The sequence below is a fragment of the Dicentrarchus labrax genome, unplaced genomic scaffold (assembly GCF_905237075.1).
Source record: "Dicentrarchus labrax unplaced genomic scaffold, dlabrax2021, whole genome shotgun sequence".
Lineage (NCBI taxonomy): Eukaryota > Metazoa > Chordata > Actinopteri > Moronidae > Dicentrarchus > Dicentrarchus labrax.
Genome location: NW_026136719.1, coordinates 35,238,028 through 35,265,272, shown reverse-complemented (window position 1 = coordinate 35,265,272; position 27,245 = coordinate 35,238,028). Strand labels below are relative to the sequence as shown.

Genomic DNA, 27,245 nt, shown 5'->3' with positions numbered 1-27,245 from the left:
ACAGAGTCCAGCAGTTATCATCAGTACAATTTCACCATTGTTATTTGCACAACCAAAAGTTAATCTACAAATATTAGAAAAGAAAAGAAATTGGTCAGCCAGGAACTTTGATACTGGGAGATTGACTCAAGAATATTTGTCCAAAAATTATTATAACTATTTAAATATATTTACAGATGGGTCAAAACATAAAAATAATGATCATGTAGGTGTGGGAATATACATTCCAGAATTCGATAAGAGCATTGCTAAAATAATTACTAATAGGTTATCAGTATACACAGCAGAAATGATAGCAATAATCATCGGTTTTCAGTGGGTAGAGGAGGTCAAACCGATCAAAGTAGTAATATGTTCAGATTCAGTAGCTGTACTTCAAAATATACCGTCAGGACTAACAGTCAGATATGATTTAACAATGGAAATATACATGATTTTATTAAACCTACAACAGCTATGTATTGATATTAATTTTTGTTGGATACCAGGGGCATGTTGGAATAAAGGGAATCAAGGTTGCTGATAAACTTGCTAAAAGTTTATTAAACAAAAACGGTATTTTAGAAGGTCAGAGGTAAAATCAATAATTCAGCAGGGAATAGTGGAAACTTGGCAAAATATATTGAACAATGACATCAAGTGTAGGGACTATAATACAATCCAAAAATGTGTTAGAGTAAGAAGTAGGATAAGCAGAAGATATAATTCTAACAAGGTCAAGACTAGGTCATACAAGGTTAAACGCTACACTATAGGTTATGAAAAAGATAGATTCTGATAAGTGTGAAACATGTAATTGTAAAGAGAGTGTCAAACATGTGCTGAGGGATTGTAGAAGGTTTAATATTGAAAGGGAAAGACAGGGTGATGGATGTGGGAAGGGTTTGGAGGGTGTCTGTTGGGGATAGGGGGACACACAAATATAGGTTCAACGGGATTTAATCAAATACTTAAATGAAACAGGTCTAATAAACAGAATATAACTCCAATATAGTCATGATTTTACACACTCCGATACAGTAGATGGCGGCATACATCTTTAACGTTGGTTTGTAGCCCGCTAGAAGGTCCCGAGGAGGGCAGTAATACGCCTAGATGCGTCTAAACTGCCGGAAATCCATATGAAGAAGAAGAAGCCCGCCAGAAAACCAAAGAAGAAGAAGAAGAAGAAGAAGAAGAAGAAGAAGAAGAAAAAAAAACAAGAAAAACAAAAACAAGAACAAGGCTACTGTGGCGAATTGATAGAGTGATGTAATTATTTAGTGTGACACAATAAGTTTGCCATATATTCGACATGGACAACACGTATGACCAAGCGTCAAATAAACAGCAGCCTTCTGTCTATACTGGCGGCTATCTGGAGACACCATTTGCCGCCAAGCGAACACCGCCGAGCACGTATCATCAGCCGACACAGCCGGACAATACTGCTCCACGCTGGACTCCTTCACAGGGATACGACGGTCCCCCGTACGGATTCAGGTGCGATTTCTCCGCACCGTCTCCCGGAGGACGAGGTTTCGGAGGGCCTCGCTTATGCCTTCCGTATGGATTTGACCCATCCGTCCCCCTGCCTCCTTTCGGCTGTCTTCCACCCGGACACTTCCCTAGCATGATTCCCACCCCTCCGGTAAACACATACAGCAATGGTGGGGCCTCAGCGTTTCATCGCACACAACAATTTAGGCCCGGTCCTCAGCTGAACGTTACCCAGTATGACCCGGACTCTAGTCGGAAACACCAACAGCATGAATATCAGGATTTGTCCGTGAGTGGAGCTCCGTTCGGCTGCACAGTGTTTTCCCCGTGGGGTAAAGACCATGACCGGAGTCCGGGAACAACAACACGAACTGAAGATGGAACAGGCCTTCAAAGGAAGCACGATCAACAGTGGCTTAGACTTTTCTTACAAAGCAGAGGCAAAACCTCCAAGATCCCACAGACCCAGCAGAGCTGTGTTCCTGACCTGAGAAGGGCTCTGCACAGGGCAGCTCAACTTATCTCTCAATTGGCAGGGTCCTGTGAAACTCTGAAGAACAACGTGGAAAATAAGTGTGCTTGGACGGACTCTTATGTAATGGCTTTAAACGTGAAGAAAGAGCTACAAGACAAACTCAAAGTTCTTAGTGACGGTTCGTGTTTAGATACTTGGAAAGCTAAATTGTCTTGTGTTGCTAAGAGGAGGGCCCGGCGACAGAGAGCCAGAAAACTGCAGCAGATGGAGATAAAACATAGAGAGGACCTGCTCTCTGAGAAAGAGGCTGCCATAGATAAATGGAGGCTGCAACAGATACACAAAGTAGAGGAGAAGAAGAAGGTGAATACATTTGTCATAGAATTCAAAGATGTATTCACTTTTGTCCACTTGGGGGCAGAAGAAGTATAAAGTAAAGACATTCATGATATCATGTATTAAGTTATTCACATTAGTAGCTTGTTCTGTTTGCCTCCTGATTAAGGTCTAATTAGTCCAGTATTCACCACTCTCATCAACTCCACGTGGAACTTTCTCATCCACTACAAACAAGAAACCTGTAAAATGACTGAGTATTTGTATGGTGCACTTCACTCCCCGCTAACACTGAGATGAGAGGGGATTCAGCTAAGCAGTGTCCTGGTGAAAAAAACCACTGGTATCTGTCCATGTAGATAATTTTGGTTTTATTTTCCCAGGCTTTAAGAAATGTGTCTGTGAAATGTCTACCTCCACTCCAGAACAATGTAGGTGAATGGAAGTTAGTTTGTGTTGTGCAAAGCTGACAGGTGATGTCTGGGGATTTTTATTCAAATATTATGGTAAAAGCTTTCAACTTAGACAACAAGTCCTATAATTTAACAACAAATGGCAGACCATATCATGCTGTGACATATTATCGTTCATTTAGACACGATAACTGAACCACAGTAGGTATATTTTGTCACAATGGGATGATAAGGGGGGAAAAGCAGAAGATGATAATGGAAGGTCAGATGTTTATCTGTTTATTTATCAGGAACAGGAGCTGAAGATGGCCGCAGATGCTGTTCTCTGTGAAGTGAGAAAGAAGCAGGCAGATGTAAAGAGGATGCAGGATGTTCTGAGATCTCTGGAGAAACTGCGCAGACTGAGGAAAGAGGCAGCACTGAGGAAAGGTGACAGTTATTGCTATATTCAGCCACCCACCTTATTAACAGTCCCATGATACCTAGTGTGAATAATGGGTGAGACTTCCCATTATTCCTTTCACTGAACTACTGCCTGTCCTACAAGTGCCTTTCCATTTCATAGAGATTTGGGGGAAGTAACACAGCCTGTCAGTTCTATATGGCAAATGTGCTAATTCCCTTTTTCGCTGAGAGATAGATGTTCAGATTGGGTGGCTGTGGCTTAGAGGTAGAGCGGGTCGTCCACTAATCAGAAGGTTGGTGGTTTGTTCCCCGACTCCTTTCGCTGCATGTCAAAGTGTCCTTGAGCAAGATACTGAACCCTACATTTCTTCCGATGCTGTGCATCAGTGTTTGAATGTTTTTAGGAATGCTTAGTTTCCTTTTCTGATGAGCAGCCAGCACCTTGCATGGCTGCTATGCTATGAATGTGTGCAGATGGGTGAGCGTACAGCGCTTTGAGTGGTCGAAAGACTCGAAAGGTGCTATATAAGAACAGTCCATTTACCATTGATACCCCTCTCAGGCCTGTATGGTAAATATGAAACTACTGCCAGGAGGCTGTTTACAAAAACTGTAAATGGGGGAAACTGAGCCTGGCTCTCTCTAAAAACACTAGAAATCCACTTACTAACACCTTTAAAGACCACTGTAAATTAAATCTGTGTAGTGTTTTTATGCCTCTGCACCAGTGACTAGAGGCATTATATTTTCTGTCTGTCTGTCCGTCCGTCTGTCCATCCGTTCCTTCGTTCCGTTCTTGTGAACGTGATATCTCATGAATGATGTGATTGAATTTCTTCATATTGGGCTCAAATACACTCAAATATTGCTGTTGCCTAGACTGTAACTCTGTGTGTGTGTGTGTGTGTGTGTGTGTGTGTGTGTGTTACAGGTATTGTAGCTGAGCAAGAATGTAACGAGGCCTTCAGCAGCCAACTGGAGCAGCTGAAGTGTGTGATGAAGAAGAGGACAGCAGTTTACTCAGCAGAGCAGAAAGCTCTGATGGTGATGCTGGAAGGAGAGCAGGAGGAGGAGAGGAGGAGAGAGTGGGAGAAACGAGTGAAGAAGGAGAGGGAGAGACAGCTGCAGAGGAAACACAGAGTGGACGCAATATTGTTTGGAGGTAACACCTCACTAACCTTGTGAAGCAACACATAGCTTGAAGACTGACAAGATTCAGACAGGCAGGATTCTCATACAATCTTGCGAATCCATTTTGCCATACTTCAAGCTATTTTAGGGCCGGGCGATAAATCGATTTTATCGATTAATTCGAATTTGTAGTTAAACACGATTTATTTTTAGTTAAAATCGGTTTTCTCTTGAACTTCCAAAACTTCTTGAACACTGGCGCTCCCTTTGGGCTCCCATAGGTCAGAGTGCGCTCCCCCCGCCCCTCCACAGATAAACACAACATGGCAGCAAGCCAGGATGAGCTCGCCCCCAAAATAGGCACAGTGTCGTCGGTTGTTTGGAACTGGTTTGGTTTTGTGGCGTCCGAAAGCGAACAAACCACAACCCACTGCAACCAAAGGTAGCAGTACGACCAATTTATTCCAGCACCTCAAGCAGAGGCATGCAGCCGAGTGGGAGAAATGTTGCTCTCTGCGAGATACAGGACAGCAGCACACACTCGCTAAAGAACAGTAAAAAAATCGATTAAAATCGTAAATCCGGTTTGGTGTGAAAAAATCTGAGATTTTATTTTTAAGCCATATCGCCCAGCCCCAAGCTATACTTGTGTCCGAACCAATCAGTGTCCTATAAGGAAATACTGGCAGCTACTCTTGTGGTTTAACACTAAGTATAACACAGCCAAAGGCGTCTGTTCCCCCGAAAACGACAATGGGGGATTAAGGATTTTAGCATAAATTATACTGTGGTGGAAAGAGTGCTGAAAATCTGTACTCAAATAGAAGTACTGTTACATTACTGAAATATTACTCAACTACAAGTAAAACTACTGGAGTATTAGTTACTTTTTAATCGTTGTTGTTGTTTATTGCATTATCAATAGCAGGCATTCAGTAGAAAGAGGAGATCCATGTAGAAAATATGTACTTTCAACAAAGCACATTTCTCTGATAATGAAAGGTATGAATGGATCAAACTAAGGCAATAATACGGGAATTCTGTCTGTTAAAAGCAAACTAAAAATGTTGAATCCTTTAGAACACATGTAACTTAATTCAGATTTCTCCCAATGCACATGCAAAGGCCAAAAAATTAGGCGACCTGTAGACAACAAGTTGAAACAGAATCAACTTCTGCCTTAGTTGAAAAGCAGTATAATTGAATCACATGGGTGTGTTATATAAAATATTGCTATTAATTCGTTTTCCCTGTTTGTTTCACAGATGAGCTTCCGGCTGATTCTGTTCTGCAGCCCTTCAGAGACTATTACACCCAGGCTGAACGCTCACTGCACGCTTTACTACAAATCAGGTTAATCTTCATCTTCATTTCAGTCTGTGTCACATAACAGTAAAAACCATGAGCGTCAGAATTTATTATTGACCCCCATGATTTTCCTGCTGTCATTTGTCAACACGTATTAAGGTTCTTGCATGCTCCTGCTACCATGCTGCTATTGAAATTATCTCTGTAGGATATAATAAGTTGCTGGGACTGTAATATGGTTTTCTTTCAGGAGAGAATGGGATGCGTTTGTGATTGCAACGGCTCATCCTGATGGTTCGCCGGTTCCTCAGAGCTGGGTCCTACCTGACACCCCCTCAGACCATGCCTGGGCCTCTGCTCTGCACTCCGCAGACACTGAGTGAGACACCCCCTGACTCACTGCATGTAATGCCAACTAGTGCCTGACATCCAACACACAACTATAACTATACAGTTTTAATGCTATTTGTTTTCTCGAGAGAATGACAACATTAACTTGAACAAGAGAATGAGAAAATTAACAATCTGATGTCATATCACTGTCAATGTTTATTTTAATATGTAATCTGCAGCGTCTTGGGAGTTTTCAGACTGTATAACTCTACATGTCAGATCTAATAAATGATGACAGGGATGAGAGAGAGCAAGATAGATTTATTTATTTTTGAAGTGTACTTTTATTTTTTTTTATTTATTTTCCTGCTGTCTGTTAATAGCTTTTCTCTGTTCTCAACCTCAGTAATAAAAATGTATTTTGTTGGGAGGAAATCATTCTGCTATTATAATTTCTACAAAATACAACAGAAAAACAAAATAATCTAATACTCTAAAGAGGTATAGGCCTTTAGATGCTAAATGTTCCACTATGTTCACCAGCTAGTCTGTGACTGTGTGTGTCTGCTGTTTGCTGCTCAACAGGTAGTGTACAGTGGCTTTTAACAGCCTTTTCCCTAAAAAGATCTGCCAGCTGCATCTGGAAACGGACAACGTAAGCCACCACAGGAGTTACAGACACAAAAACTATATGGATAGCATAATACATTAGACATAAGTGAACACAAAAGAGATTTAAAAAAAAATACTCATGAGTTAAAGACCCTTGGGAAAGTGGGAAAAAAATTAAGACCAAGAGTTGACCAATAAGAATACGATGAAAGCTAAAATGGTTTTAAAGGTTTAGTTACAGAAGACGACAGCATTGCGGCACACCTAACATGATTTGGTAGTAAGTTCCAGAGGCCTGGAGTATAAAAGCTAAAGGCAGTTTCACCAGTTTCTGTGGAGACCAACAATAACCTGTCCCGATGACCTGGGGGTCTAGCTGTCAGCGCTGTCAGAGATCCTGGGGTATATGACCATGTAGCGACTTAAAACAAGCATTAAAATGTAATAATGAAAATAAATTCTTAAATGTACTGGTAGCCAGTTAAACGACCTCAGGACAGGTCATATTTCCGTTTTCTAGTTTAAACTCTGCAGCTGGATTCTGGAGTAGCGTAGCTAACGGGTATTTTTAAGTAATTCCTGTGAGCAGCACGTTACAGTATTCGAACCCTTAGGAAATAAAAGTGTGTTTTTCAGCGTCATTCTGGGATAGAAAGATCTTTTTTTATCTATTTTTGAAATGATGAAATCTGGATTTAACTATGATAATGTGGCTCTTGAAAGTGAGTTCACCTTCTAGGATGACCTCAGGATCTCTAACCTGTATGACACTACAGAGACAAATTCAAAGAGATTTACTGAAAGAGGTTAAATGATTCTGTAGAGCTGAGAGGTGCTGCAAAGTCAGACGTTAATTCTTTTCACATAACGAGTCAACTCCAGTTGCACCAAATGTTCTGAACTATCCATATCTGTTCTTAGGTGTGCTGAATGATGTTAAGATTGTTACAGCAGCAGGTTGTCCATGGATTGCACAAGGACCCTGAGGCGTGCAGGCAAGATTGTGGCTGACCCACAAACTCTTTGAATCACTTAAACCCACCCTGTATATATGCATTACATTAATGCACTCCTGTTGGTTTTTCTATCCTGCACATTGTAAATATCTTTCCTGTACAGTTTAGATCGATCTTTCTTCATCTTTATTTGTTTATATTTTAAAAAGTGCTTTATTTTTTCTGTGATTTCTATGCACCAATGCAAATTACTTCTATGTCTGGTTCTAATAAGATAGCTCAATACAGAGTATAAGAAAAAAAACCTTACTCCATAAATGTAAGATATCTATTAGATAACAATATGTATAGACAAACAATTTGTGGACTATGAAAATATATTAAAATAGATATTTTCTCATTTTGGTGCTTGACGACTTGTAAAATTTGTCTTATCTTAGAAAAGAGCAAAAATATGAAAACATTGGTTGATCTCAGAAATCAGTGGGTACTAGAAGTTAGGAATAAATTGTAGATACACACAAATAAGAGGAAATCTGTTCTTTCTGCGTGAGGTCCAATTTCTGATTTGAAGCTTTACTGCTCTTTGTTGACTTCCTCTATACGCTGACTCTGTGTGTGTGTGTGTGTGTGTGTGTGTGTGTGTGTGTGTGTGTGTGTGTTTTTGTTTGGACAGTAAATCAGCTGATGTGGTTTACTGTGAGTCAGTAGATTAGTGCTTTAGGTGGTTCTCCTCTAATCTGAACTGCAGTCTCAGCTTCACACACATACCACAGAGGACACACCTGAGAGTCTGACTGCAGCACCAACACAACACAGGTAGGCTAACATTTGTTTTAATACAACATTACAATATAGAGTTTCAGTAGTATAAATATATAAAGTATTTTAATTGGCATCCCCTACTGATTTGAAATCCAACAATCCAATCACATCCTTGGATTTATTCCATTACTTAGATTTTAACAAACAAAACTGGATTATAATCATCATTAGTGAATTTTGGGGAGAAAGGAGACAATTATCAATTTTGTGGGGAGTAGCATATAAGTAATATAACTAGTAGTGTAACAATTTACTGTTGGCATGGAGAAGTAAGTAAAGTAATAATATTACTTTTGAAAAGAGTAATGAGTAATTGATTAAAGCTGGAGACTCTTAAAAAAAATAAACATCTTATCACAATTATTCTGTTTATGGGAACATTTAATAAATTAATAAATGTTATATGTATAGCAAATATGCAACTTTTCCAGATTTATGTTCACCAGGATACAGATTTGACATTTTTCTGGTACTAGCCTTCAACTAGGCCACTTGGAAGTGGTTACATACTCTTTGTCCAATAGCACTAACATGTAAATAAGTGAGCTTACGGAGTATGTGTCCTCTCTGCTGTTGTTAGTCCATGACCATCTGGCTCTTTGGTGTTTTGATGTTACTGGAGCAAAGATGTAATTAGCTTACACAGGACAGCAGGGACCGAGGACCCAGAGCAGATTTACCTCATTGCACTTCTTCTGTCTTATGGTTTACTCAGAGTCATACACACAAGTGTGTGTATGACTTAACAGAGGAAATAAAAACCTAATTCCAGTATAATATAAAACCTAATTCCAGTATAATATAAATACACAGAATGTCTGAGAGGTGTGCTTGTTACATGAAATGAGCATCATGCTGCCTAACAAACGTAATCTTGTAACAACTGATCCTTTCCCTATACAGTAGAGTCACTCTTCATTGTGTAACACACTCGCCTAATATAGACATGCAGAGGTGTAAGCAGACAAGCTTTCTGGGAAAGTAAATCTGATTTAGCTTTCAGCTTTTCTCAGATCTGACTGAACCTCTCAGAGCCTGTTTCACCAATATGTGCAAAGTAAGTGCAAGCGCAAAACCACAGTTGGGTTTATGAAATGTGTGCTCCTGGCCAGTTTTGTTCTTACCACTGTGTGTATGTTAGTAAATCTGAATCAGTCTAAATTGACAGGTGCATGGCCACTCTTTGCAATTAGCATATTGCCACGGCCCATATAAAGGGAATATATTTGCTTAGAGGTGTATCATGGAGAAATTTGTGAAGTTGTAAGAGAAAGGCATGGCCCTTAAAGCAAAAAACAACTGAAGAAAGTGAAACAGTAGTAGATTCAATGCAGTTTTATTTATATAGCACCAAATCAGAACAGATGTTATCTCAGGACACATTTTCATGTCTAGGCTGTAGTCCTTATGAAATTAATAAAAACTTAATTTATTTGGCCAATGCATTAGTAAATGGTTTTAAGAAGTGTTGTCTATTAAAGCCTTTTTTATTGAATGTGGTTTTAATATGCTAAATTATAGGCAAGTTCAGGCAAGTGACTTCTATGATTTTTTAGCAGATTTAATCCAGTTCAGTTAAATTTTATTTGTATAGCCCCAATTCATAACAGAAGTTATCTCAGGACACTTTTCAAATAGAGCAGGTCTAGACCGAACTCCTTATAACATTATTTACAGAGACCCAACAGTACCACCATGAGCAAGCACTTGGCGACGGGGGCAAGGAAAAACTGCCTTTTAAGAGGCAGAAACCTAGGACAGACCCTTCGGCTCTAGGTGGATGATCGTCTGCCTTGACCAGTTGGGGTGAGGGAGAGAGAGAGAGAGAGATAGACAGACAGACGCAAAGCAACAACAGTAGCAACAACTACGCTAATAGTAGTGGCTGATGATGATGAACATGAAGAAGATGATGACGACAACGACATCAACGATGGGGGACAATGAGCAGTGACAATAGTAATAATAGTAACTAGTAATAATAATAATACTTATAATAATAATAACAATAATATCAGTGATATACGCAATGGCAGTCAGGCAGGACCATGGCAGGAGGCTCCACCAGGATCCATGAGAACCTGTAAAATGTTACTTTCTGTTCGATGGACTTTGCCATCACTGAGTGAATGTGTGTGAAAGGGTGAATGTGGCACGTAGTGTAAAAGCGCTTTGAGTGGTCGGAAGACTAGAAAGGCGCTATACAAGTACAGGTCCATTTACCATCCATTTACCATTTACCATCATGGGAAATTCCCCGATAGTCTAGGCCTATAGCAGCATTTATGGACATTTAGATATTGATATCCTAGTGAAGTGTAAGTCAGATCTAAAAATATATATGTCTATCATGTCTGTGTGTTCAGATTTGACCAGTTATGACTTCGTAAAGGAGTGCAATTTTTGTTGCAAATTATGGCTTGTGTGTGCCCCTTGGGAGGCACGCCTCACAATTTGGGAACCTCTGCTGTAAATAAATGAAAACATGTTTTAATCAGGTCAAACTCTGTGTGTGCATGTGTGTGTGTCTGTTTCTCAGTGAACTGAGGAATATGGACGGTGTCCCCCTGAAGATGCCACAGGGTGCCTCACAGGAAGTTAAAGAAGTACTCAACGTTATTGTCCCTGATTACCTCATCATACTGCAGGAGACAGAGGTGAGTGTGTCTCTTCTTTGTCTGTGAATGTTTATATACCAAGTGCCAACGTCCTGTGGTTACACTCTTTCAGCTCATGTTTAGCTGTCCGGCTCGCAACTTTACTGCTTTAAATTTCTCTCACCACTCTCACAGGGTTTTTTACGCTGAACACTACTGTGGCAAAATATGTGAAGTTGGGGCTAATGTGCTGCCAGAGGAAAGGCAATGATGTTAAAGTGTAACTACACCCAATTCTGCTAGGTCCCTCGCTCTCAGCAAATTAAAAATAATGCATCAGAAACCTGCAAAGGACGACATCATCATTATCATCATCATCATCTTTATCCACTTATCCGCTTATCTGCAAAGGACAGTGCAATATAATTTGATTATTATATGTAAGTTACTCTAAGTGGTCATTAGGTGCTTTAAGTAAAGTAATGGATTTCCTGAAGTATAGGCAGATATAATACATTACAAATTGGTTATTAGTCACTGTAAGTGGTCAACAGGAGCCATCGCAGCGCGTTTGTCCACCATTTTGGATTTAGTGGTAATTTTTGGAGATTCTCAAAAGCTTGAGTTTTGTTTTTTTTTCACGATGAAACAGGAAGCTGTTGTAACCTTTAGTGTACATTGTACAAAAAAAAAAATAAAGTGGATTGGATTGGATTGTCCAGTTTGCACGGAGAGGGGAGTGGGAGCGGGAAGATTTTGTAAGGAGCGCAGAGCTGATGTGTCGGGGTGTGCTGCGGCCGCGTCACATGCTGTTGGGGTGTGCTGTGGCCACGTCACGTGCCGTCATAGCAAGTGCGGACCACAACATAAAAAAGCTCAAATTCGCCACGCAGCACTTACTTCCTGTTGCCACTAGGTGGCGCTATCACTATGTGTTCAGGGTGAGACTCTTATCAGACAAGTGAAGTTTGGAGCCGATTGGACAATGTACACTCAAGTTATAGCGAATTTGTGTTTCGTGGCGATAAATAAAAATTTCCTGCCACGCCACAGACACGCCCCCTCACCACAGTCAACACATATGAACAACAATGTGTTTTGCATTGTATGAGTAAATTTCAGCTGGATCTGATCATCCTGCTAGGAGTAGAACATGAAAGTATAAAACGTGATACTTCCTGTTGCCAAAGTTCTTCATTTTAAAGAGCGCCACCTAGTGGTGGTGGCCTGACATTGTGCATGATGGCTAAGGAAGACATGGGGAACTATGGACCCAAGGTTGGTGTCAATCGGAGATACCAATGTGGAGAAATGATCCACTTTTTGATGAAAAAACAACAGGAAGTTCTAATTTTATAACATGCTTATTTTTTGAAAAATCTAAATTACTTTTTTATAAGGACGGTCCAGAGATGCTACGTGAAAACTTTTGTGCGAATCAGACAAAGTGTGTAGGAGGAACACGAAAAAGTAGTTTATGGACATTTAGCGCTCTAGCCAAAAAACAATTCTGGGGGGTAATGGGCGTGGCCTATATGGGGAGATTCAGCTCCATTCACCGAACGCGTGGATATAAGTTTTTTTTTATCAGACATGTGAAGTTTCATTGCAGTCGGATCATGTACGCAGAAGTTATGACGAATCCCTCTTTTTATGGCGAAGGATCGAAATTGGATGCAATGGGACACCACGCCTTGGGCAGGAAGTTTGACGAAAAAAACTGAAGAGCACAACTTTTAATGGTGAATGTGTTTAGATGGCTGTGTCCAAATCTGAAGTCGGTCCAATGAATTCCCTAGGTAGAGTTCGTTCAAATACAACGTGTGTAAATTGCCAAAAATGGCCACAAAATCCAAAATGGCCGACTTCCTGTTGGGTTTGAGGTATGGGTCCTTGAGACTTTTCTGCTTCTTTTATCATCATACACATGCGTACCAATTTTCTCTTGGGGGCTGATTCTGGGGGCGTGGCTTAGCTGTTGGGCGGCGCCCATTGGCGGGACCAAGACAATACCTTAGTGTTTGCCAGAATTTCATGAATGTTCGGGCATGTTTAGCCCCCCAAAAGGTGTTCAAATGTTAACAGAATAGCTGATTTTCGCCACGTCACCATGGCAACAAAGTTTGACAAAAATTCTTAAGATTCATGACATGTCTTTGTCATCGTCCTAAGGGACTGCTGAAAGAATTTCAGCTGGATCTGGGCAATCTGCTGGGAGATACATATAAAAGAAAAAATATATATTTCCACAGACACTCTCACCGCAGTCATCACATATCATCAACAATGTGTTTTGCATTTTTAAGTAAATTTCAGCTGGATCTGATCATCCTGCTAGGAGTAGAACATGAAAGTATAAAACGTGATACTTCATGTTGCCACTAGGTGGCGCTCTGACTATTACTGAATATTATCACATAGACGTGTTCAGGGCGGGACTCTTATCGAACATGTGAAGTTTCGTTGCAGTCGGATCATGTACGCAGAAGTCATGACGAATCCCTCTTTTTTGTGCAAATTTTCATGACTTTTCGAGCATGTTGCGGGGGCCAAATATGCGGTCGAAGAGGCACCAAATAATAACAATAATAATTCTAACAGGAACAATGGGGTCCTTGCACTTGTAAGTGCTCGGTCCCTAATAATAATAGTTCATAATTGCTGGTCACCAATGCATTATAATAACTGTTACTACTGGATCATTTAAAATAAAAATTAATACTTTAAAATGTGTTATGATTATTGTTATAAAGCATTCTGAATATTTATGAGTGCTTCTAACTATAATTATACATTGCTTAAAGCACAGTATAACTAATTTTAAGTAATTTTAAGTTTATAATGCAGAAGACTAGAAAGGTGGTATACAAGTACAGGTCCATTTACCATACACACTCATACACCAATGCACACACACACGTGTGTTTGTTGACATTAGAACAGCTGTAGCGAGAACGGGAGCTGGGAGGAGTAGCGGGAGCCCGCTACACAATGGAAACTGGCACCGGGTTCAGCGGTAGTTTAGTAATCCATGGTAGTACTGTTGTGTAGGAACCGTGACGTTTTGGCACCGCGAGTACCATGCAACACTAAATGTTTAAATCACAGCCTTACGTTGTATACGCCTCCCTGTAATTCACTCACTCATTAGGCTACTCTGCTCAGGCCGTGACCAGCAGAGACAACCATGTTGCTGCTAATCAGTGTGCTTGCAGCAGCAGGGCATTATAATTCATTACTTGTGTTGTTGTTGTTGTTGTTGTGAATGTACGGCAGGCTGTAGCCAACGATATATAGCGCAATTCATTACTTATGGGAAACGTTTCAAGAGCAACAGGCTTACCTCCAAGCAGCACAGCACAGGGAGAAGTGGGTGTAATGCGGAAGACGTAGCCAGGTCAAACCAACCAATAGAAACTCTTCTCTCATCCACCAGTGTAGGCCCCGCCCATCAAGTGCAGTTGAATTTGCAAGCAAAAGTGGACTTGCAAGCAAAGAGGACTGATTTGCAAACAAAACTTTATAACTCGCAAGCAAAGAGGACTTATAAGCAAAATGGTCGTATGTTTTTACTTACAAACATTAGTTTTGATTGAAGTTGAAGAAATATGTTCATATTTTTTCCAATCACAATCTGTTCTGTTTCAATCTCAAAAATGTTCTAAAAGATTGCCACTTACTCTTTTTTGCTCTCAAATCTCTTTTTTGGTTTCAAATCTATTCTATTTGATTGAATAATAAAAGAACAAAATTCTCTCCATAGACGACTTCTCGCTTTCCACAGTCTTGAGTGCTTTATTGAGGATACGGGTATTGAGATCTGCTTCCTTTGATAGGAAGTCTACGAACTCTTTAAATTGTGGATATACAGCATTTGCTCATCTGTCTTCCATCACTTTGCGGTTCCATGTGAATACCAACCAATCTGGCAACTTCAGCAAAATCTTTTGACTCTTATTGCATTAATTGAGAACCTTCAACGCTTCAGTGCCTAGTAGGGAAATCCTTCAACAATTTTTTTTGCAGCGCCACCTTTCTTACGTAGTAGAGTTTTCATTCTTAGGAATGTTTTTTGTGTCTATTAGTGTTTCAAAAGATAGTCGCCAGTCTTTGAATTTCAACGGCTCTCCAGTGAATAATGCAGGCTCTGGTGTTGGAAGACGATTGGCACTTAAAGCTTTGCTTGCACATTGACCAAATCGGAGTTGTTCTGCACTTGAGGAACTGACATCGAAGTCAGGGCAGTTTGAGTTACGTATGGGGAACTTGTGAGGTTGAGAACTTAAAGTTTTCCTGCAGATTCAACGTTATGTAGCAAATCAATTGCTTCAGAATTTTATTCAACTTGATCATAGACCTTTATTTGAGCTCTTGCGGCGTTAAGCTTCTTCACTTCTTCTAAGCATTCAAGCTTTCTATGCTTGTTTTGTATTGCTTGTTGTTTAGCTAGGTTCTCAGATTTAAATTGTTACAGCCATTGTTTACCTTCAGCTTCTGGCCTCTCAATTATACAGCATATAGGGTTATCACACACAATTTTAAAAGTTAAGATTTCAAAACTGTTAAAAGTGCCAAAACTGAGATATTTTTTAAAGACGATACCCCCCACCCCTGCAAAGTGTTACCAGAAACTGTTAGCTGCTAGCATGGGTGTGAGACGAAAGGTCAGCAAAGTGAAATTTCATGGTAATCCATGCAACCCCTGTTAAAATTTAACTTAGAGCTATGTAAGCTATGTATTTGGCTGGGTATAATTTTTCATTGACCTGTTGACCTGTTTGTCCCTGTGACAGTATGAGTTCAGTCTGGAGAACTGGGTGCTAACTGGGCTGCAGAGTGGCTTCACCAGCCAGCATCTGCCTCAGCTGGTCTCCTCTTCATCAGGACTGCTACCGTCTTGTCCGCCATACTGGATGATGTTCAGCAGCCCACAGCAGAGCCGCCTGGCCAGCCGCCACTGCTCCGACTTCTGGGAGCCCAATCCTCGACAGCGTTCCCACAGCCTCAACCCCGCCGTCCTGCGCACCAAGTTTGCCATCTCAGACTCTGAGGATGAAGGAGACAGTGCCATAGAGAAAGCCAAGACATGTTTGTCAGTGAATGCCAGCTCAGACGGAGAGCGTCCTGCTGCTTCATGTCAGCATGGTTTGAGGAAAGCACAGAGAGCCTTCATCCCAGACCTCCTGAACCCTCCAGCCTGCCTCAGCAGCCTGCCACACCAGCGCAGGAAGAACCTACGTCAGTCCTCCCTCTCAGTGGTGGACAAGTCCAAACGACATGAGCCCAACACAGAAAGCCAATCCAAGATCCCATCCTCACACAGGACCCCCGACACCAGAGCCAATACAGTTAAAAGGCTCCTCTGCATCAACAACCAAAACACAACACATATGGTAAGACATGCACATTTTAATATAAGAGAACATGCTGGAGTGTGACCAGTGGTGCTCCAGTTTGATTCACAATACATAATTAAACATTTTAAATACCAGTGTGACATTTTGAAGAAGATACCTCAGGTCCAGGGTGTGGTAAACCTAACTTAGAAATGAGCACTGACCTGCAGCATCTCACAAATATTTTGTGATGTTTTCAAGATGCATTCTCCCACACAGCCAAAACTAAAATAAATTTTTCATTGTTTTGATTCTGTCCTTCATCAAAATGTACCTAGAAAACAATAAGGTCAACGTTTAGATAAAAATTAAGGTCAACTTTATTTAATTTAATTTTAATGTGAGGGTTTTTACATTCACAGTAAATTAGCAATGTGGGGGCTGTAGCCCTTTTTATACATAGTCCAGTCCCCAGTTTGAAGGACCAAAGTTTCTGTGACAAATTAAAATACTTCACTTTTTGGTTCATGACTCCAGGCCTTTAGCTCTATCAGTTATGATAAGTAAGTAATTGGATCAAAAAAGATCTCAGACTGCAGCTTCATTAGTAAAAACATGTCCAAAGACGATTCGACCAAACAGCATCCTCTGTGGCTGGCGAATGGCAACATGGAAGTAAAAGAACTGCAATTCCTTGAACGGACTCTTGAGGCTAGCTACAGAAGTGAGTCAGCCTCCATAATGCCCCATATTCAAATGCACAACTTTACAGAAGAAATAAACATGTTTACAACCTGGCACAAAAACGGTTTTGGTCTCTGTAGCTATTTTCCCCATTCATGACAACTGTACAGGGTGAATCTTTTTATAAAACTCCAAAAGTTTTGGCGTTATGCATACTTAATGGGGTGGCAGCTTTGAGTGACAGGCGGTTTTCAGTAACCTTTTTTCATTCAGCTCGCCTCACCCTTGGTCTGCTTTTGATCAAACTATATGTTGGCAGATATAGTATAGCTTGCCCTTGTCCTCGCAGCTTCTGTGTGCTCAAAAAACCTCAAATTTCTACTCTGTTACTTTTTGTGCAATAATTGTGTCCAAATTCCAAAACCAATAGAATGCTAGGTGTAGTGTTGACTAATAAATTGATCCCAGCCTCATCACAGGCGCCTTCTCTTTACTTTTTAGAGCGTCCCTTATGGAAAGTTTTTCTTTTACAGAGTTTATCCTTTATCCAACTTTGTTGTATGTTCTTCCCTTGCTTTCTTTACAACTTTTGGAATAAAAGGACAGTTAATATATATGTACCAGCGCCCGTACTTTTTCTTTCACTATAAAAACTACATGTACTGTAATAGTAGCCACACAGCACAACCGCCTCCTGTCGGTGTACTAGAGGAAAAAAAAACGTCATCTTCCTGACTCAAGAGTGGTTTAACACTACACCTGGCATTCTATTGGTTGAGAAATTTTAACAGGGTTATTGCACAAAGAGCAGAGGAGACATCTGAAAACAAACATTTAACAGGTGCATAAAAGAAGAGTGTGAGGAGAAAGGATGAACCTGGCATGCAGGTAATCAAGCATACAGTTTGAGCAGAAGCAGAGCAAACCTAAACGCAAGCAGGGGCTACTTAAGTGTTGAAAAACCTAGAACCAATTTGAAAAATCACACTCCTGAAAAAAGATAGAAAAAAAGGCCCCATATCTGTCCTAACATTGCTGACTGCTCTGTATAAAACAACTTCTTATAAACATCATATCATATTGTAATAAGGGAAGTGATCTAATGTTTTAATGAGATCCGGTGCTTTTCATTTTTCACATTCACATTATGTCACTATGCTTTAACCATGAAAGCCTTATGTTTTGTTTTCCATGTAGCCTGATGAGTGAGAGTTTAGTGTGGCTGATGAAAGCTTATGCTCTGGAGCATAGCCCTCCCTCCAGTCTGCAGGAGCAGACTATGAATACAGCCTAAAGCTCAGAGCATTACCTTTTTCTGAGCCGTACTATGAATCTCCACACATAAGCCAAGAACACATAGGGCTCACTGTGGTATCACACATGCTCACTGCCCAACACAGCAGAATTAGCTTGACTGCATTTATATTTAGGTTGCCAGTAAGTCATTCATTAAATGTCTTTAAATTGAAATTGAAATTCTGTCAATGTCAACACTGTTCAGTTTTTTTTTTTTCAGTTCACATTTCCAAAATGTTTTCAGAGATCTACACTCTAAAAATAGACTGTGTAAAGTCTGCTCCCTGAATCCAGCCAGGTTATAAGAGGTTCATCAGGATTAGCAAGTGGAAGTCTTCTAAAAATGTCTTCCTCAGCAGAGTTATATCTCAGGTCAAAACTGCTGTCAGCCTTACAGAAAGAAACTTAAAATCAATCTGACTGACTGAGTAGTGCCGACCTCTCTGTCTGTGTAAACACACACTTATTACAGTCTGTTGTTCCCTAGAAGTCTATCAAGCAAGACTCCTGTAGAACTCCTCCCTTGACCTCAACCCGCCAGGGTCTCTCCTCTTCTGCTTTGGACTCATCAGCAGAGCTCCTGTCAGCTCTGAGCCCAGAGGAGAGAGAGCTGCTGGGGGCCATCACTGCCCGGGGTTACCCCCTCCGTACTGCCATTATTGCCCTGCAGAAGACAGGCCAGCAGACACCAGATCAGGTAAGTCAGTTCACATACAACACATACTGTAAGACCTCTGACTTTTCTTTACTGTATGCCATTCACACTGACCCCAGATCAGGTTGGTCAGTGTGACATACACAGCCAGTCACCCAAACTGCTGCTTTAAGCCAGAGGCTCTTTGGCTGCCACTGGGAGTCTCCCCCCCCCCCAATCCTTCTCTTGTTGCCTGATGTGGTGTGTCTAGATTCCACAGTAAATACCTCCTTTCGTCCAATTGTAGGGTGTTAAAGTCTTTGAAGCCAATATTGATATCAACATGCAGGAGTTGAAACAATCGGATGATGTATTGGCCAGCAGTGTAAAATACAAACACACAACATACACATACAACGTTGATATAGATTTGTTTTTTTCTTTTTTTAGTTCTATTCAATTCAATTCAGTTTTATTTGTATAGCGCCAATTCATAACAGAAGTTATCTCAGGACACTTTTCAAGTAGAGCAGGTCTAGACCGAACTCCTTATAACATTATTTACAGAGACCCAACAGTACCACCATGAGCAAGCACTTGGCGACAAGGGCAAGGAAAAACTGCCTGTTAAAAGGCAGAAACCTAGGACAGATCCTTCGGCTCTAGGTGGGTGGTCGTCTGTCTCGACCAGTTGGGGTGAGAGAGACAGAGAGAGAGAGACAGACAGACAGACAGGTGCACAATTCTGACCCAAATACATACTGAACATTTCTGTACTGTCATTTTCCACTGCCATCACTGTATGAATGTGTGTGAATGGGGTAAGTGTGGCATGTAGTGTACAGCGCATTGAGTGGTCAAAAGACTAGAAAGGCGCTATATAAGTACAGTCAATTTACCATTTATGTATTTTCCCATTATTCCTTATGTCTGTTCAGAACCATACTGTCAATGTTCAGAATTCCGAGTAAAACACACACAAGCCACAGAACAGGGTTGATGGAAAAGAGGTCATGACAATTTCCACACACAGTGTATATTTATATATATATATATACATATATATACACACTGCATTTATATTTAATATATATCACACAGATTGTATTTCACTGCACTGATGTCAGAGCATGTTTGATCTATCTTAGAGAGACAACTTCAGTTGCTGCTCATCATTATTAATCCGTAGTTAGTTTCACAGTGCTTGTGACATAGGCTCAACGCTGATTGACGTCACGTAGAGACAGTTGATTAGTGTGAAAGGCTAAAGATATTAACTCTCTAATCCCACAGAGATAAACAGCCACAGGTTTAGACTTTTTTAATAAGCCTACAATGTGACTTAAAAAGATATGAGCTTTAACCAGATGGTTAGGGTTAGGGTTACCTTATTTTCTGATTTCCTCCTAATTATTTTAATTTTAATTTATTTGTAATAATTCTGAGGTTTGGTCTATTGGTCTAAACAATATAAAGTTTGTAAACTTTGTGCTCTGGGTAATTAATGATAGTGATATAAATTCCTTACTATATTCGGAACATTGTTAGACGAAATGTTAGAAGCCATACAAACAGCTGCTGGCTTGGTGATATCTTTGATGTAAGATATGATATCTTGATATGTGGAGAGACAGACGTGAGAGGATAGATTTGGAGCCCAGTGTACAATCATGATTGTTACTCAATTGGAATCATAGAAGTTCATCTATTCACACACATTAATTAACAATCGAATCCGAGCTGTGGCCCTTTGCTGCATGTCATCCCCTCTCTCAACCCCCTGTCCTGTCTATCTTCAGCTGTCTTATACAATAAAGGGGAAAAGACCCCAAAACAATATAAAAAAAAGGGTGGGTTTTCTTTCTTTTCTTCCTTTACTAAAACATGTATGATTTGATCATTTATATGTCTATACTACCTTGCAGAGGTGGCTTGAAAAGTAATAAAAAGTTGGTCCAAAAAACAAACTTTAATTACATATGCTGATTACTGATTCCTTTTACTACATTTTTTTACTTAGTGACTTTTTGAATGCAGGAGTGTTACTTAAGGTGTGGTATTAATGCTTTTACTAAGGTAAATAATCTGAATACTAATATTTTTGACCTTATTAAGCTGGGTTATGAGTTTTTTTTCTGGGACCAACTGATTAACTTACTTAATAGTAACTGCCATTTGTTTTTTAACCCTGTGTGTCCCAGATTAATGAATATTTCTGTGTTTGCAGATCTTGAGTTACCTGGTGGCATGCGACCATCTGTGTCAGCTGGGATATGATATTGCCCAGGTAGAAGAGGCTCTGGAGATGTTTCAAAACTGTGAAACAAAGGTAAGAAAAGCACTGATATACATTACACAAGTATTTAATCTTCTTAGAGACAACATGACAACACTTTCCCTTTGCTAGAGTCAGTAGAAAATTTTATAAAAATCATAATTATGTCTTCCTTATGAGGCGGAGGAGTTCCTTCATCTGCTGAGGCAATTCAATGAGATGGGTTTCCAGCAGAACGCCATCAAAGAAGTGCTGCTGGTCCATGAAAACCACAGAGAACGGGCATTGGAGGAGCTGATGACGCGTGTGGCGTGATGGCACATCAAAATACACACACACAATTTACATAAATCAGATGCAAACTATAATCTGTTATTCACTTCAGGAAAATCTAAAATTTTGATAAAGGCAAAGACAAAATGACTAAACATGAAGTTGGATGGTGGCCTTCAAAAATATATTGTTGATATATGGCAGTTAGATGGATGATGATGAGTACAATGATAATGATGGTAATGACGATGATAACGATTTGCCCATATTGCACATTTTATTTGACCTGGCTAAACACAACATCTACGGAACCCCTAAAGGGACATGGGAAAAAAAAAAGAAACATTTCTAGTGTGCACTAGATACTATCTTGTGAGCGCTAGATACTATCTAGATACTATCTAGTCCGCACTAGATAGGATCCTGTGTTGTGGCGAATCAACACATGGCTAATTTTAATATTCAAATGAGTATTAAACTAATTTGTCTGTAACTAAAAAATAAATGTAAATTAATCTGTAACCTTTTTTGTCAGTCCGCATTTAAATGCCCTGTCCTGCAGCTGGATACTCATTTGTCCTCCTTTTGAGAAAATAACAAAAACGGTCCGCCTTTTGACACATTACCTTGTTAGTTTAATACTTATTGGCTAAAAATGTATGTCAAAATAAGTAATTTCCTTGGTTACATTTTCGCTCCTGACCTATCAACACATGGCTAATTTTAATATTCAAATGAGCCATGTGTTTTTTTTTTTCCATGTCCCTTTAGGGGCTCCTTACAACATCTGTATTATCTGTATTATCTGTGAAAAAGTCTGAAGTTCTCTGATTAGTTGTGACAGATTTATTAAAGATTGACACCACCAAGACAATGTTTTTCTATTTTTATTCAACTCTCATTTCTCTTCTGTGTTCTGGTCTTATTTAACCTTGTTTCCCTGAAAGAATCAGTTTGGGAAGCATGCATTATTCAAGACTTGTTTTCTGTGAAAACAGGAGCAATGTCCATCAGAGACTGGTTCCCATAAACAGAGCTTTGATAAACATCAAAAGAACAGATTTTCATTTTTCAGTGTAACATCACCAAAACAGACCTGTTGAATATTAATGGATACAACTTGGGTGTTATTTTTATAGTTTTGGCTATGATTTCTATCAGTTACCAAATCATTGTTGTACTGTAATCTACAAACACTGTAACATTCCTACAAAGATGTTCAAGCAGTCAGACACTCAGATGCAAGCTAACAGTTTAGCCAGATTATGCAAACTTCTTTCTGGATGTCAAACTGAAAGATTTAGCTTTATTGTCACAATACAGGATTTACACAATGAAATGCAGTTGTAGGCTCCAAAGTTAAAGCAGCTAGTACTTCCTCATTGTATGAGAAAACTACATACATTTACACTGAGTACAGTAGGTCAAAGTGGAAGCAGAAGTAGATCTGTAAATTGTGATGGATGTTTACAACAGATAGGTTGTAAATACAGTAGTGGTTTGTGTCTGATGACTTTTGATGTCCAAATTAATGAAAATTAGATGCCTGTGGTAATAAATCAGAATGGTCCTGTAAAGGATCAGCTCAGTCATCAGCCCATTAGGTCACACTCTTACAGGTTAGCAGAGCATTGTGGGGAGAATCTGTGACCAAGATCTGTTAGGATTTGGTCCTGGGTCCAATCTGGAGAATCTCCGATTGGGGAGACAGTGGCTTTAGGCAGCCTCATCAGAAATGTATATATGGATCCAATCCTGCCGAAACCTTTCATTTCACGCTTACGTCTCCATGCATAATCTTGTACTGTGTACTCTGTTGTCACCTGTCGACTGAGTGTGAACACAGAGTCTCCTCTAACCACAGCAGTGAACAGAGAGCCTTTACAGTTCCCATACTGACCCGACATGGCTGTCCACTGTCCTGAGCTCAGGTTGTAGCAGTCCATTACACACAGTAAGAAGTCATCACGGGGTCCATTGCGCATCACATACAGATTATCCTTGTGGGCCGCCATATAAAGACCATAACTGTGCTGGCGGATGAGTGTGGTGACTAGAAGCCACAGGTCCTGTTCAGGCACATACTCGTGTATTTCTGTGGCCCCCTTACCTTTCCAGAGACATATAAAGATCCTGTTTGTGGCTATAGCAGACACCACCGAAGCTGCAGGGCAGGGTAGGGGGGAGACAAAGCTCCAGCTTTGATTAGACACTCTGTATCTCTCCACAGATGACAGTGTCTTCATGTTGTACTCGCCTCCTACAGTGTAGAGGCAGCCCTCGTGACCTATCAGAGTCAAGTTGTAGCGTAGCTGATGGGGGCCACAGATGGTGGACCATGTGTTAGCTGCAGGGTTGTAACAGAAACCATCCTCTACCACCTTCTTGCTTACGTCATGTACTCCTCCAATGATGTAAAGAATGTTGTCCAGGACGGCCACTCCTGCCATGGTAGTGCTTGTGCTCACTGGCAGATGTGTCAGGACCTTCCACTCTCCATTGTCCTCATCCAGGTAACAGACTGTTCTCTGGAGATCCTGCAGCAGATCAGTTGAAGGTGAGTGGCTGCACACTGCCACATAGCTACTCAGGAGAAGAGACTCAATGTACTCTACCAGCTTTTTGGGTAAGGTGTGAACATCTTCCTTCAGGTCAGTGTACATATCTCTGATGAATAAGGCAGAACTGTGGGAGAGCTCCCACACACCGTAGGTGGTAGCTGTGTGGTACATGAGCAGGCAGTTTTCAGAATTGACAATATTGATCAAGTGCTTGGTGAGAGCTGGCACCTGCAGAAAAGCAGTACACTCAATGGCTTCCACAATCTGGTCACTGTTCAGTACAGGTCGTTCCCCGTTCAAGACCTGTAGCATGACCAGAAAGCCTCGAACCCCAACACATCGCAGGTGGATCTCTTCCTGTTGGCTTTCTTTCATTCCTGACTGGAACAATGCTCTGAAGTACTCACAGCTCTCAGCCAGAACGGTTTTATCCACAATGAAAGAGCTGTGATCGATGTAGACCCTTAGGCTGTGCAGTGGCTTACAGAGTTCTGGCTGCTGGATGAAGTGTGGACAGCTGTTGGACTCCATCACCTCCTCATCTGCATGACATCCCAGCTGGACTGCTCACAAGTCTTTGATCCACATGTTGATCTTCCAGGGTGTTTTACCACATACTGCCAATGAGAATTACTGCCCCGATCCAGAGCAGATGCTAGCTGATACGCTACTCTCTACTTATTTTCACAGCTCTGAGAACAGACTCTATACATAGCAGGCGGACGTGTGACACGGTTCAAATACATTATGATGACATGCAGCCAGACGAGAAAGAGGAGCCGGATAATGGCAGGGTAGCTGTGAATGTGCTGATGATTCATGCTTGCTTTTTGTTTATGGCTGACAGTTGGGTAACAGCTGAAAGTTTGTCCTTGAGCAGCAGGAGCAGTCACACTGTAACAATAGGTTGTTCCCCTGGGTCACATATTGTGCATGCCACTATTTCAGCAGCATTGTTGGGCAGTAAGGCAGGTCCGTGTATGTTTTGGTCATTGGATTTTCCTTTCAGAAACGGGTATTAAAAAACAGAAAACGAGTGGTTATTTGATTTTCGTTTTAAAATACAAAAATTTAAATTGAAATACAAGGCGTTTTTCTTTTTCATGGTCAAAAGGGGATGAGCGAAATTAGAAAATATATTCGATTTTCATTTTCTATTTCATATAACAAAAAATAAAATCACTAGAAAACAGAAACGGAAAAAACGCCTGTTTTTTCATATTCTGAGACCGGATGTTGTCATTTACAGGACCGTGCTGTGTAGAAGAAACAGTAGGCTAGTAGACTGCGGTCAATCCAGCCGTGAGTCCGATCTCCGTGGTCAAATCAGCCGCACTTAAATTTCGAGTGTACAAGTATCCTCAGCATTATGGTAAATGCGGAGAAACAGCGTATTTACTTCCTGTTTTCAGAATAAAGGTATTTAGAGCCGTAAGCTATAATTAATAAAGTGTTGTGCCCCTGATGAATAAAAAAAACACTTTATATCAAGTATCTTTACTGCACCAGTGTGGAGAAATGCCAAAATAAAAGTCTCATATTTATGCCTGTGGCGGAGTTGGCTGGTCAGCATTCTGAGATGCCAGCAGCAAAACGTTCAAAAGTATGGTTGTACTACACGCCTGTGGCGCCGGGTACAAATAGATGCATCAAATGCGGCAACATTATTTCGGGGAAAACAGGGAATACTAGCAATATGATGAAGCACCTCATCACGCATGGAACAAACTTCAGGGTGGACAACGGCACTGTTTTTAAGAAGCCAGCGTCTAACAACACCAGCGTCGTCGTCGTCATCTCAACAGGACACAGAGTAGGGTGGCCATTCGTCCAGCTTTTAAGCCTGACACTCATTTGTCCTCCTTCTGAGAAAATATCAAAAAAGGTCCGCCTTTTGACACATTACCTTGTTAGTTAGTTAATACTTATTGACTAAATATGTGTGTCAAAAAAGCTTTGTCAAAATAAGTAATTTCATTGGTTACATTTTCCTGTTGTGACCTATCAACACATGGCTCATTTTAATATTCAAATGAGCCATGTGTTGATTCTACAACACTGCTTCAGTTGCTACCACCAGGCTGTCAATCAAGCTCTCAGACAGAGAAGTAATGTTAGCTAACATCGGTTGTTGGACTGAAATTCTGAAAATGCTCATACTCATATGTATAGGCGAAGCCTAGGCAAAGCCTATACATCTGAAACAGAAGGTGCTGTATTTTTTTACCCTTTATCTATCCAGATAAAAACATTAAGAACAGTTTCTGTATGATGTTTATTAGACCTATGTAATCTGAATTGGAAGGCCACGTTGTCATGAGCTGTATCTTGTATATTTATTATTAGCTATGCGGTATGTGTGTGCACCTTTATGTAATCTGCTGGAAAAACATATTAAAATTTAAAACCGGATCATACCAAACAAATATCTGCTTGCGTGTCCCCGTGTATGCAAAGTGTCCTCCTTTTTCATATGAAGGAAATGGCCACCCTAACATGGAGCAACCGTCGATAACTTCAGGTAATATCTTCCCTGTACATGTTTGTACAGTTATTAAATAAATATTTGAGCACTTTAAAAATGTATTCATGTAAAAATACCTAAGCAGCGACTTTTGCTAAATAAATTCAGACATGCTAGCTTCATTAGCATTTAACACTCAACGATGACTTCTCCCTCTTCCTCTTCTGCCCTGTCTTGCTCAGTCTGTCAGATGTTTAGTTATTCCTCTGCCTCCTTTATTGATAATGGAACCTGTATTAAGTGTTATTTATTCACTGCGCTCGAGGCGAGGCTCAGTGAACTAGAGGCACGGCACGGCACCACAGAGATATCTTTAGCCGCAATAGCTAGCCAGCCCCCAGTAGTTGGTGCGGGCCAACCCAAGGTAGCTTCTGTTAGCTGTCCCCCAGTGGTTCCCGAGCAACCAATTCAATTCAATTAAATTCAATTTTATTTGTATAGCGCCAATTCATAACAGAAGTTATCTTAGGACACTTTTCAAATAGAGCAGGTCTAGACCGAACTCTTTAAAACATTAATTACAGAGACCCAACAGTACCACCATGAGCAAGCACTTGGCGACAAGGGCAAGGAAAAACTGCCTATTAAAAGGCAGAAACCTAGGACAGATCCTTCGGCTCTAGGTGGGTGGTCGTCTGTCTCGACCAGTTGGGGTGAGAGAGAGAGAGAGAGAGAGAGAGAGAGAGAGAGAGAGCGAGAGACAGACAGACAGACAGGTGCACAGCAACAACAGTATTGGCAATGGCAATGTAGCAGGACCATGGCAGGAGGCTCCACCAGGATCGACAAGAA

At 40.6% G+C, this 27,245-nt stretch overlaps 3 protein-coding genes across 4 annotated transcripts in view; 2 read left to right on the top strand and 1 right to left on the bottom strand.

Annotated features, from left to right (window-relative positions):
* Positions 1-1,122: 1,122 nt before the first annotated feature.
* Positions 1,123-6,315, top strand: pdcd7 (programmed cell death 7). Its single transcript, XM_051380017.1, has 5 exons — positions 1,123-2,317; positions 2,994-3,132; positions 4,040-4,270; positions 5,505-5,592; positions 5,798-6,315. Exons 1-5 carry the CDS (start codon positions 1,295-1,297, stop codon positions 5,928-5,930), a joined length of 1,614 nt encoding a protein of 537 aa, XP_051235977.1. The 5' UTR covers positions 1,123-1,294; the 3' UTR covers positions 5,931-6,315.
* Positions 6,316-6,652: 337 nt separating this feature from the next.
* On the top strand, positions 6,653-22,242 carry ubap1lb (ubiquitin associated protein 1-like b). 2 transcript variants are annotated; one of them, XM_051380040.1, is made up of 6 exons: positions 6,653-8,267; positions 10,813-10,930; positions 15,664-16,263; positions 18,677-18,883; positions 21,048-21,149; positions 21,276-22,242. In XM_051380040.1, the coding sequence occupies exons 2-6, from the start codon at positions 10,826-10,828 to the stop codon at positions 21,408-21,410; spliced, it is 1,149 nt and encodes a 382-aa protein (XP_051236000.1). In that variant the 5' UTR covers positions 6,653-8,267; positions 10,813-10,825; the 3' UTR covers positions 21,411-22,242. The 2 variants fall into 2 exon arrangements, with proteins under 2 accessions (XP_051236000.1, XP_051235998.1); XM_051380038.1 differs by having other exon boundaries at positions 18,674-18,883.
* kbtbd13a (kelch repeat and BTB domain containing 13a) overlaps positions 22,243-27,245 on the bottom strand; it is a 388,109-nt gene continuing 383,106 nt past the window's right edge. Inside the window, exon 3 of the mRNA XM_051380025.1 lies at positions 22,243-27,052. Within this exon, the coding sequence (XP_051235985.1) occupies positions 22,982-24,460 (1,479 nt within the window). The 5' untranslated portion in view covers positions 24,461-27,052 and the 3' untranslated portion in view covers positions 22,243-22,981. The remainder of the gene's footprint in view (positions 27,053-27,245) is intronic.